Genomic DNA, 13,666 nt, shown 5'->3' on the forward strand with positions numbered 1-13,666 from the left:
TTGATTTAAGTGTATATATCACACAAGTTTAATCTTTCGCATTTTAGGTCTCTTTGTTTTTCTTGTTGGTCTGTTCTTTGATCAAATATTTCCTGACTCTACAGATTATTCAAACAAAGCTCTTGCAAAGCTCTTGGGTATTTATATAGGATTAAACATGGTTACATTTGGATTGGTTTATATTAAATGCAAAAAGGTGGTTGTTTCTATTGATAAAAGTAAAACAGACACCCATTTAATCCTAGAGATAAAATAATCCTGTATATAGCTCGGTTTGCGTTAAATGCCTTCTATGAACAACACATGAGAGCATTGGAAGTTTAATCTAATGTAATGTGTTTGATACATGCATACAGTACCAATATTTTCTCTTGTCTACACTTGTATATTCATTCATTCTTAAGGATTTTTTTTTAGAACATCGAAAAATATTCATCTTATGTGAAAAGTAAAACAAAATCATGCATTTGAAAGCATAACTAAAGCTTCTAAGACTTCCAAACTTTGTTTGATTGAGGGTGCGAAAAGGAAAAGATCCCCCAGCTCAGATATAACACATCCACTGCTAAATTTATACTGCTTATTTACACTGCATAGAAGACTAGTTTCACCGCCTGCCTCACATCTATATTAAGCACAAAAAGTCTGGCGCGTCGTCTGCAGCAGTCTGCGTGCTCTGTCAAACTGATACGGAGAGAGCAAGAAAATAAATAGATCTGTGAGCTAAGATGACATCTTGTCTCAGCTGAGATTTCAGATTCAGAAACAGATGGGACAGCTATTCCAAGACTTCACACAATTCAATAATCAATTGAACTAATTATATCCACTTTGTGCAACAATGTCTCATAACACAGCCATCGTGACTATTATTACGCTAGGTCATCCTCATGTGATGGGAAGAGGAAGTGGGATACCTTCAATCGAAACAACTGTTCAGATGACTTCACATATGCTGAAGGAAATTACATTAAGCAATACAATGTGTGATTCTCCAGAATTAGCGCTTATACTTTAGCTGTACTGGGAATCGAGTGCTACTGCTGCCGCTTCCAGCAGCAACACAACAGCTCAGATTCAAGCCATGTATGCCCAACGGTGTAATGACATTTCACTAATGAAGAAATTGAAGAAATTAGTTTAAAAAATGCTGAACTGTGCTAAAGGTCAGGACTGTCCAGGATGACAGTTGGATTTAGGGAAAAAATTCAGAAGGAGAGGATAAACTACATAAAATAAATTACGAAACACAATGGGGGGGGGGGGGGTCTTGTGGAGTCTCTTACAGGAGTCTTGCTAACGTCGGCAGTAAAACCTGAACACAGTGGCGCATTGAGTCTCCATGTCTCACCCTGACTATGAGGCCATGTATTCTTACTCTAAACTACGCAACAGTAAGAGAGGTGTAGACACAAAATACGGAGTATTCTGCAGATGTACGGCCGTCATCATCCTCAACACAGGGTCCACGTGACAAGTTTCATAACTTCCAGTTATATCACTTCTCAAAAGAGTTTTATTATGTATTAAAGAAGTAGAGTCGCGGTATTTTAGCCCAACCTAAAAACAAATCTGCTTCTATTTTCCAAGTTGCTTCATAAAGTGGGTAAAATAATGTATCTTGTCAAATATTTGTTTGTTGCACATGTTGTAATCACAGCCATTAACATGTCAAGATTTTCTTTAAAGGAGTGGTTCAGTGTTAAGTGTTATACTGAGCATACAACCAGGAGGCTGTTAGCTTAGCTTAGCATAAAGACAGGAAGCAGAGGGAAAAAAGGTCGGGCGGCAAGAAAACTCAATATTTAGTACATCGTATATTGTCTGCCTGGTGAAAATGACATCTTCCAGAAAATCCAGGAAGCCATAATTATGTCCAAGAAATAGTCTGATCCATAACCAACTTTAACCCAATCCATTTTAACTCTACTGACTAAAAAATAAGACACAGTACTTTTTGTTTTTACGGTTTAGACGGCCTGGAAGGAGAACAGAACCAGGTCAGCCGTTTCCAGTCTTTATGCTAAGCTAGGATAACCTGGCTGTTGCTACATCTCTCACAGGCGCAAGTTAAGACAGAGCATTTTCCAGTATTGAACTATCCCACTAGTTACTTTCTAAGGTCAACAGACACAGGTTATCTTATAGCACTGCAGTGGTAGCACATAAGGCTTCACACTCACTGTGCAGGACTTCCAGAAAAGGGTGAAAGGTCAAATTAGACCGCACAGACCTGACTCAGCTCTTTGCTGATTGCTTGGGAAGGCCTCGGTGTGCAAAAGCTGGAAATAGCTTTCTGATAAGTCAGTAATGGAGGGTATTTGTGTTTATGTCCCTGTCCTGAGGAACGCCACGCTACATTATGAGAAAGGTTTGTTTCGTCTGTATTTCCTAAGAACTTCAGTTTTTTAATTTTACGCCTAATGTAATTTACAGAGAGGCCAACACTTTATGGAAAACTTGATTTAGGAAGAGCTGTCTTTGGTAGCTGATTTATTCTACCAGCGCAAACATCTTTCAGTCACTGAATGTTAACTGTAGAAGAAGATCCACTCATCAGTTATTTTTTTCTAACTCATTGTTAAATTGCAACAATATCCATTCATCACATACTGTCATGCAAAGACACTTTTAAGGTAAGTTTTTAGGGTAGTCCACTAAAAAACAAAACGAAAAAACAACCATCATCCTGCTTTGGAAGTCTGAGTGAGGCTGAGCAGCATCTCACCAAACTCTGACCTGTCTGCTCCTCTGCAAGCTAATATTTGAAGTTGATGTTGACAAGACAACACCCAAGTGTTGCATAACTTCATGCCAGCAGGATAACCATAAGGATAGAGAGCTGAATCCCGCTGCAGAGGGATCGGCTCCGGTAACATCACTGGAGGGGGGGAAAGCCTCGTACATGCACAGAGTCTGGACGACACGCACAAAGTCTGCAGCGTAATTATCACCCAAACACCAAAACCGCTCCAGCGTGGGAAATAACTGTCCACAGCCAAAGAACTGACCTGTTTTTCAAGGGCTGACTCTTCAGTTCGTAATAGGTTTTAGGCTCCTCTTGGAAATCCTCTCCAACCTCGAAGTCGGGAACTATTCCCGATTCGGACTGCATACTTGTAGATGTCAACTTTTGGAAACGTTAAACCGTTTAAAGAAAAACACGCAGACGGACGATATTTGTGCCGCCGTACTTCGCTCAGTACCAACCAACTGTCAACGCAAGCCGCCTCTGTCCAGGACCCGGAGCTCTGTAGTCCTCCGCGGCGGAGAGCAGAGCGCAGTGAACGGGCTGCAGGCGACGCGTCAACTACAAGTACCACGATGCACCTGGGCTGTCAATGTCAGCATGCTTTTCATTGGCTGTAACATCCGAGAGGGGGCTATTGCAGCCTTATTTGAGCACACAGTGAAACTGAAGTTCATTTCAACTTTCATTTATTAATATAATTACTATTAATCAGCATTAATATCATATTAGATATTTTTGCTATTATTAGAATGCTTAAAGAGACAATAATCTCACATTTCTCATGACCTTAGCCCACCACAATGAAATAATATATTTCTTTTTATTCAAATATTAATGTCTTAATCGAATGAAAGAGAATATTTGTGCATTTTCACAAACAAAACTGCAGCCCGTGTGACTCTAACACGCTATTTCAGTTTTAAAGCACAATTAGGATGATTGCATGAGAGAAGCAAATCAATACAGGGTCAATTGCTATAATTATTCCCTCTGAGGGTGAGTGTGTGCACAGTGACCTTGAAAAACCCGCAGCACGTTCCAAAGTATGAATCAGCCCCTGTTGATGTCATGGTCATTATAAGGACTGAACCTGATCATCATGATGATGAACCAGAGAGCTGCAGCTACCCGCAAACTTGAAACGTCCCATGTTGCATCAAATCAACGCAGAAGATCACACACAGGCAACACAGTGTTAATAATTAAATGTCCGTCTGTCATTCATGAAATCATGCGCTCATATTTGAACAAACCTGGACTCTCTGTCGACCCCCATGCCTGTGTTTCTCTCCGTTTCCTCTGCAGACAGACTGATCTGACTTTGCTTCTCGCCTCTTCCTCAGCCCCACGCGTTGCTCCTCTGCACAACCAAGTTTGGTCTCCTCAGCTGGACTCCTGTCCATCGCTTGGGGGCAGTATAGAGCTAAGAACGCCAGGGCTGGAAGCCCATGGGGGGTTACTTTCTATTACAAAATGGAAATTCAGTGTGACTTCAGTATTTGCATTCGCTTCATCCTGCTGAACTGGTTTAAAGTCAGTATTTTACTAATGCAAACAGAATGCAAATGTGTTTCTGCTGGAAAGCACCGACCTAAAAACTAAAAGAATAAAGTCTTAAATGAGAGGATGATAAGTGAACACAGACAGAATAAGAAAATAAGAAGTATTTTTTTATTTGTGCAATGTTATCGCTCAGAGACATAAGACAAGAAATCTCATTTACAGTCTAAACAAGAGACACGGTGCAGGAGCTGCAGGGGTTCACATTCAGTTAAAGAAGACAGCGCCAGGCGCACAATAGACTAGACACATACATATTATTCTGGGTGTTGTAGTTGGGTGAATAGAGGCACTCATTACCCAGAGCCCCCCAGCTGTGGGAGGCCCCCAGAGTTTGCAGACTACAATGCCCCTTGTAATTCCTCAAGTGGGTACATAAATATTTGATATTCCAGTTCAGACTGTTCTGTCTTTGAAGCACAGTTTGGAAGAAGCCTATGAAAATATAATAAATCTTCATTTCAAAATGTGGCACAAGTGGACAGTGGCTATGATGCTGTTTTCTGAAGCAACAGGAAACAGGCAGAAATGAATTTACATACTAAAATTTGTTCAAAAATCACAGAGATTACATCAGAGGCTTCCATGGAAAATTTCCTTCAGTAAAATCTATAACAGCGTCAGTGTTATTTTTATATAGTGTTGGGGGAAAGGTGGGATGGAACAAAATACTTTACTCATGTGCTGCATCTAGGAACACTTTTGCATTAGTTTATTAACATTATGAACTTTTGAGATATAATGTAATCCAAACTTAAACCCAGACAACTAAAATATTTAAATACTACTTTGCAATTTTCAGCGGGAAAATACCACTTCCTACTTCCAAAAAATACACATTTGACTACTGGTTGACTACTTACTCTAAGATATCTAAAGATTTTGTAAAGAAACCTCATATTTGTCATAGACTTACTGTAAAACATGCTTGGTCAACATAGCCATATTCTGGCATGCATTAACAACCCCACAGTAATATATAAAGAACCAGAGTCAAAACAATCCATTGGCCTTGTGCCATGAGTTAACTGAACCCATGGATGTAATTATAAAGGCTAACTCCTCTGTGTTTACGCAGTGACGTGCAGATTTAATGGGCGGTGACGGCCAGTGCAAACACCGCTGGATTACAACCTGCTTAAACTGAAATGTAGGTCAATAATGGCAGAGAAGACATCTCTGCTCAGGTGAATTTTGTTTTCTGTATGTGTCTATGCAGTCATCAGTGACGTGCAGCTATTTGCCACACGAGACCTTCTGTAAACTAGAGTCAAAACAAAAACTGGAAATATGAGCCAGTGGTGTCCGGGTGCTCCAGGACGCTGTGAAGATGTTGACTCTCATCGCTAATCAGTCAAGTAAACAGGCATCATCATAATATATTAAATAACAATACAGACATTTGATTGATCCATACTTTTGAAGTGAATCTCCTACAAAAAGGTTAAATATTTAAACAATTTAACAATTTTCTTGATTGATAATGTCAATTTACCAATTGTAGATGAAGATATAAACTATGTTCTATATTCTGCTTTATTAGAGACATGTTAACCAGAAATGTATATATTTTAGGAAACTAATATAAAACTTAGTATCCATATCTCAAAATGTGTACTTCCATAAAACAAACTTTCTGCTTGGCATTGTTTCCAAATGAAGGCTCCTTTCTTTATTGTGAGTATACAATGTAAAGTAGTTATTTCCCGTTGATGTTGTTCAGCTTATTCGGTTTCTATTGTTGTTATAGACAGATGAGAGATAAATTTGCATGAAGCGTCTGCCTACACCAGCATTTCACTGTACTTAAAACAAGACTGAAAGAAGCTGCAGCACGCAGGCAGACAATTGTGAATAAAGAAATTGCATCTTATATGTCGTAGTTGCATTTTCATTGTTCAAAGCAATGGAGACTGACAATCATTTAGAAAGTACAGTATGAGTTAATTTTCTTTATTGTGGATATCTTTGTTGCATTACACACTTTTATCATAAAATGCACAGTAAATGTTTACAGTAGGAAATTGACATGCTAGTCGTCACACACGAGTGCCCCAGTTCTCTGAATTAATTAAATTAACTGTTTCCCGCAGTCATAATAGAATTTAATTACTAATGAGGGTGACGAGGGTAATGGGGGAATCCCACTCTTTTGTTTATCAGACTTTTTTTTGTCCTGTAAGGAGCAGACTCACTGGACAGATGGTTTTGGGGGATCTTAATGAGATACTTATTCATGTCTGATGTCAGAAATCCAAGAGCGTGGGGAAGGGGTTGGGGGTGGGGAAGCCTCGCCTTACTGGAAGTCTCCAGCATTTGCACGCAGGCTGCAAAGGCGCTACAGTTGTTTCATTCATCTGTGATCTTAACTGAAAGTCAGTTTATGTCACTGTTAAATTAGCACCATATTTATTTGTGACACAAAGTCAGATGGCAGTAGAGACTGTGGTGCCTGTTTCTTTTTGAAAACGGCCAGATGAGCCAGGGTAAAGACAGTAATGAATATTTTAGAGGAGCCGTCACTCCTCAGCAGGAATGAATATCACATGTGAAACACACACCGATAGTCTGGTTCAGCAGTGGTGTGTCTTTTGTAGTGCACGTGTCAAAGGCATCCACTGATGTGTAGAATGACATAAAGGTACAGTAACAGTTTGGCTTCACATCACAACAGGCACTAAACTGGTTTTTATATTTGCTCAGCGTGTAACTTCTGCACAACGCATGGCACAGACAGAGATGTTTAAATTCACACAAATGATGGTTTCGGGGATTTTCTCGACATGGAAATTTTGTTCGTTAACTTGGACCAACATTTTAATGAAGGTCAACTCGTTCCACAGGTTGAGCTGTTAAGTCTTTTGAATATGGGGCTTCTTTTTTTTTTAGCCAAACACACAATGTGATAAAAATTATTTAAAAAAGCATGTGCTTTGACAGTTTCTCTATTTCCTGTGTTTTGTCAGTTTTGTCTGATGTGCTAAACACATCATCAACTTTGTGTATTTTGGGGTTTTTTTCAGCACTTAGAGCTGTCACTTCTGTGAGGTACAACATGTGCAGATGCATCTGAAACACAGACAGAAAGTAGTTTAAAGGGGACTGAGATGTGATCATGAATAAATAAAGAGGCTTGTTAAAGTAGTACAGTATCAGATTGGGACTGGAGTGTGTGACTATCTGGATGGAGCTTTAGCCACTGGATCTAAAATGTGAGAGGATGGAAATGCATGTATTCAGTCATAAAGTTTGTAAAGATGCTGATTTTTGTTTTTATTTTTTACCACCAAGGCTAATCAGAACATTTTTAAGAGCATATACACTGGTTATATTTGAAGTCTGGCCTTCAACAAATGTAATCAAACTTAATTACAATTTGATTTGTGATTATTTTTGTGGTTTACTTGTCACTTCCTATATTGGCTTGAATGTTACGACATCTGTGTTGTGTTTACTGTGTCTAGTGTAAGTGTAAGCTTATTATACATGTTTAATATGGACCTCAAGAAGAGCAGTTGTTGCCAAGGTAACAACTAATGAGGATCCTACTATGAAATAAATAGATGTCATATGACACAAAGGGGCTTCTGTAGACTCACATCTAAGCAAAGAAGAGAGTAAACAGTGATCTTTTAAGGATATTTGAATAAATGTGGAGATAACACAGTGTGAAAGTCACAATAGAGAGAGAATACATTCAAATAATGGTGAATACTACTAGGCTATAGGCTTTCTAGCTGCCCCACATTTAAGATGATGTCTCATGTCTGCTGACTCTGAACCGGGCAGTTTAAATGACAGCAAGGGATGCAGCAACCTTCAGGGTATCTCCCTTCATTATTATGGGGATCCAGTGAGAACCAGGCCGGCCGGCAGCTGCTGGAGGAGAGGGAGGGAGAGAGAGCGAGGGAGGGGATGCAGGGCTTGTTCACATAATAGCCGGCGGGTGAAGGCGTGGTGAGTGTGTCTCAGCGCGAGGCGAGTGTGTGTGCGCGCTACAGTAGTACACCGGAGGATGGACAGCGGCTACACGGCGGCTCCCTTACCTGGCAAAAGCGGCCGCGGAGAAAGCTGATCGGGGACGATCAATATGCAGAGAAAGCCGCACCTTATCAGCACCTACAGCGGGATATAAGGAGCGCAAAGGTAAGGCGATGTGTGCGATGTGATGGGAGTGAACCCGCCTCGGTGAGCCGCGAGGAGACAAAGTAGACCCGAGTCATGGATGCGTGTGAGCCGGGGAGGGAGCATCAATGAACGCTACAGCAGCGTGGGGCTTGGCTCTCAGCACCGATGTCTGCTCAGTAAAATAAGAAGCGGTGTGGTTTAGTTTGACACATCTGTCTCGTCATGGGGTGCAGGTGAAAACCACCCATGTACAGTATAGGCTACAGTAGCACATTCATTGTTCTCCCAGCACAGTGGCTCTGCTGGGCTGGTCTCTTTATGTGAGGGGTGAAGCAAATGTTCATTGATGCTGTGATAGGTTTAAGTTCATAAAAAGTCATTAATACGCTGGATTGAATGAACAGTGCAGTGGATTACATTGATTAAGGAAGTGTGACTTGGTGAATATTAAAAATGCTGGATGAATCATCATTTTAGCCTTCTCAGCAGAGTGAATCATGCCTCTTCAGTGATTTCTCTATTATTGGACGTTTATCTTGTGGTTTTCATTCATTATTATTCAGCAAGTGGGATTTTTGACAATCAGTAACCCAGACCAAACACTTTTAGTCAGGATTTGCAAGGAAACAAAAGCGATTTTTACAGTTTTGGTGCAAGTAGGCCAAGCTACCCTCCTTGACAACTCTGTGTTTGCTTCTTCCAAATTTATGGCTTCTGGCGTACAGATCTCTATTTTTATACCAAAAGCAGAACAAAAAAGCAAGGATGAGACCTGCTAACACTGACCTGCTGATTCTATCTCAGAGCTGAAGGAAGAGGTGCATGTGTGGGTGTATTTAAAGCACCAGGCAGAGTAAACAGGAATTGTTGTTGTGACGGTTATGACACACATGTCCAGCGTGACACTTCGCCGCTCTTCCTATTTTGTTGGAGAGGATGTCCTGTGTCGTTTATCACCACCACAGTCGAAGTTTTGAGCAATTCTTTGACGCCGCTAAGGTTCAATTAAGTCAAGTCAAACCGACTCCTTCAATACATTAAATAAAACCAGTCAGAGCCGAGCGTGAACACCCTCGCTTTTTTATGAGGTGGAGATGCTCCTGTTGAGAAACGTCTCAGCACTCAGTTAGCAACCCTCCATTTAGAAATCAAAGCCTCCTGGGGCTCTCTCTGAGAACTGTGCTAAAGGCGAATCTATTCTTGGATGGCCAAGTAACTTGTATACATATACTTAACATTGATGGACTAAATCTAATGTACTGCATGTATAATATGGTGAAAGCCTGTGAATTAGCGGAGCAGCATAAGTGAAGTGAAGCAGGCTAGTGAGGCTCAGAGGTTAGAACTTTGTCTCATTCATGTACACATGTCCTGGAGATCTTTCTACTTTTACTAAGTATATTATGATCCTCGTTCTGAGTGAAGGTGAAAACTAAATTTCACTAAATATATATCTATACCTATATATGTGCTTATTAATCCTACTCACACCTAAATACAGACCCTTATTTGACACTACATTTTCTTACTAATCATACCCTGTTCACATCTCATTCAAGTACACTGGGAGCATCGTGTGATTGGAAGTCATATTCCTCGCATGCGTGTGCCAGCATGGCCAAATAAAGCCGATTTTGATGTGATGATCCTCCCAGGGTTGCAGAGACCCTGATTCTTTGTCCAGATCATGTAGTTCGGTCATGTTCCGTTTTCTCCACACGTTCACTCGGTGCCATGTCCCTGAGCTCTGCAGAAAGTCACTGCAGTGCTTTGTGATGAAACTCTGCAGTTTGTGATGCCAGGGCCGTGACTGGGGACACCTAACAAAAGGGTTACTGGGTGAACATGGTCAGGTAATTTCGTTCTAGAAACAAAAAAGTCTAAACCTTGTCCCACAGGCTTTCTGATGACATTTAGCTTGGGATGCACTTATTACACAATACATACGGGTTCACGTGTTCACAGAGGCGGCTTGGTGTGGGTGTTTTACCTTCTGCTACAACCAGTTCAGTTCCATCAAGTGAAGATATGTTACACCTTCATTTGACTGAATTTACATAGGTGTCTCTTTTGATCATCAGATGCACTGTAGTGATTTTGCTGCAAACGCTCATGTTCATCTGAGGATTACTTTGATTTATGATTAAAATACCTGTAAATGGCCTCTTTTTTTAGTAATGTTAGCCTGCATGTTAAACCGAGATTATGCCAGTTGAGACAGAGATTATGCCGGCTAAACATCAGCATGCCGGTGTCACATTAGGACTCGGTTGAGATTGCAAACACTGCGCAGTGTTTAAGTCATATTTTAACCATGGAATAAAACATAAAATGTGCTGGCCCCATCTTTGGCTTTCTTCTGATTATGTAGCGTTCAATCCATTTAACACGGTCACAATCACTCAAGGTTAGTTCTTACAACAGCAGCTGAAACTGTGATTTAATTTTCCAGCTCCACGAGCCCTGCTAAGGAAAAGAAGGGATAGATAACCATGAAACATGAAGGACTCCTTAATTACAGTGTGTTTATTTATGTTTGCTGTTGCCAGCATTACCACACTACAGAGAACAATAGAAGGAGATTTAACCACTGCCACTGTCACAATGGTTGCTGATGTACAACATGTGGTTCGTGCTGCTACTTTCATTGGAACCCTAAGCCCTAAGAAAATATGTGACGGTCTCCTGCTGCCTACATGCATGTCCTCTTCGTAGTACAAATAGGAATTTGTACTGCACGATGACATCATTCACATGAGTCTCTCCACTGTGTTACAACCTCTCCTTGTTGTATCAAAGAGGTACTGCGCTGTAAAACAAAATTAATACTTCTCCCCAGGTTTTAATTGTCCCATAATATCCTGAGCCATATTGTGCTCATGAATTTCCAGGATATCACAAACAGCCAGACAGCCTCTCTTTGCCAGATGACGGTAGACAGATACCTTCTGACCGCTGACAGCATGAGTCATGATGAGATATGAGATGAGGAGATAATCCTATGCCGTATCATTCAATCATTCAGCCCGCTGCCTCGGTAATCACGTTGTTTCTTTTGCTCTGTGCTTTGATTCCTCTGTTTCACTTTGAGGGTTTGTATTTAGTGTGGGCCCATTATTGTTGGACTAACATACACTAATTATGCTACCAGTGACTGGGAGTTGTTTGGGAGAGTTAGTTATTACCATACGATTCAAACAGCTTATTTCAGTTTTAATTTTCATGTTGTGAACTAATGATTACAAGAGTCCTTGATTTAGCATTATACTGTATATAACTCCTAAAATTAAGTCTCAAATAAAGGAAAATGAATGCAGCAGAACCAGAAACTGTTTTTTTTTTTTTTTTTTTTTTTTTGCAGTCTTCTTTAAAGCCCAACGCCTACATAACACAACCACTGACAGTTCTGTCTAAGATGTGTGAAGCTAGTAGCAGCCAAGGTAGCCTCGAGCAGAGAGGAGAAGTGGGCTACAGTTATCTGGCAACCTTCTTAGGATTTATGCCAGACTTGTCAGTCGTCTGACCCAATAGTCACTGACCTAAGTGACAGCAGAGGAAATTTATCTCTATTTTTAAAAGTCTTTAAATAACTTTTCCCCCCACGTACAGTATGCTGTATGATTCCTCAAGAACTTTATGGTACGTGTGCTCATGTGTAAAGTCTTAGATTTCCCACCTAACAGGTCAGGTTAGATTATCTGTGTTAGCCGTCGTGATCCGGTGAAAAAAGGTCAGCTACAGCTGCAGAAAAAGGAATTTGTTTTGTTTTGTTGATAATATCACAAAGGAAATGTAACATCCCATGTGCGCAAAACACAAAACTTTCTTTTTCCTTTCACCGTCACATTGTATTAGATGCCACATCCTGTTAGGTCGTCTGTTTGTATCCACTTAAATACACAACCAGATTTTATTTGGGTTTCTTTGTGCTCTCTGTGCGTTTGAGTGTGCGTTAAGGCAGCAGATGCAGCACTCGTCATTGTTGTCCAAATAATCCGCACAGTTTATTTCAAAATAAAGCATCGCCCTTTCTGTGATTTCCACCATTGCAGCAGGTGTCTTCACAAGAGCAAGTAACCACAGAGAGCAGACGGCGACTTGTTCGCCCGGTACCAGCTTTCATCAATAATGCATGAAAACGGGAAACTAAGATAAGACGGGCTGCAGTCTGGACATGACATTTAACCACTGTGACATATTAACTACTGACAGCGAGTTTACTCAGGAGGCAGAGAAATTCTCCTGTTGGCCTATCGTGCGACTTTCCGGCATGACATTTTTAACTGCAAAGATCCAAAATGTAAATTAACTGTTCAGTTTCAGTCCCTGTTTATCATCAGGAGGATCTTTTTTTTAGCAGGTTGTGTCTCATAACAGTGAACATGGTTAGTATAAAGTTGTAGCAGTGTATTTGACTGAGGCCACGTTATCACTTACTCCAGGTATCCACTAGGTTATTTCATTTTAACACATAACAAGGTGTCTATATGACAACCTCAGGCTGCTAGATTAGAACCAAACCTGTAACGTGCAGCGCCAGACTCACCCAGACTCTGTCCAGTCCCTGGAGAGACAAACATAAAGACTGACAGTGCTTTCATCTCTTTCTTGCATCCTTTTTTACATGAAGGTTCAATGCCTCTCTTAACCCCACAGGGTCTGAGGTTATCCTTTTATTGCGAGTGAAAACAGTGCAGGCCGCTGCACCTGCTCTGATGCAAAATCCTGAGTTGCAGGTTTAAATGATTATCAGTGTGCATGTGCAATTATTGCCCATCCACCGGCTTTAAATCTCAGCCAGCTCTGATCTGAGTGTCACTTGTGTGTGAGCTGTGTTTAATGAAGGGTCTCCTCTGTGTGTCACCACTGAGAAGTCGTAGGAGTCACTGGGTCGCACAGTCAGATATAAATAGCAGTTCTCTTTGTAATTATAGCTCTCATATGATTAATAGTGTAGATTCCTAAAAAAAAATCATGGCTCATCCTCCCACTCATTTAATCTATATTGTATAGGCAACTGAATTTGACTCTTGTCTGCTGAGCTAATAACTGCTTAGGGAAATTCCTCACTGGCACATGTTTGCTCAAGAAGCCATTTTCTAAAAAGGAACTTCATTCACATAGAGAAGTAACTATCCCTGCTCCATCTAGTGGTCGGTGCCTCAACTGTAAAAGACCGGAGTAATGTCATGCTTGTTACAGAGACAAATTATGTGACCCCGCTAT

At 40.7% G+C, this 13,666-nt stretch overlaps 1 protein-coding gene across 2 annotated transcripts in view; it reads right to left on the bottom strand.

Moving 5' to 3' along the window:
* Positions 1-3,249, bottom strand: part of LOC311494498 (microphthalmia-associated transcription factor-like) — a 28,676-nt gene extending 25,427 nt beyond the window's left edge. For both annotated transcript variants that reach the window (XM_084553571.1, XM_084553570.1), the window contains exon 1: positions 3,012-3,249. In XM_084553571.1, coding sequence (XP_084409697.1) covers positions 3,012-3,115 — 104 coding nt within the window. In that variant the 5' untranslated portion in view covers positions 3,116-3,249. The remainder of the gene's footprint in view (positions 1-3,011) is intronic.
* Between the last annotated feature and the right edge of the window lie 10,417 nt (positions 3,250-13,666).

Source organism: Chelon labrosus, assembly GCF_963514085.1.
Source record: "Chelon labrosus genome assembly, chromosome: 10".
Lineage (NCBI taxonomy): Eukaryota > Metazoa > Chordata > Actinopteri > Mugiliformes > Mugilidae > Chelon > Chelon labrosus.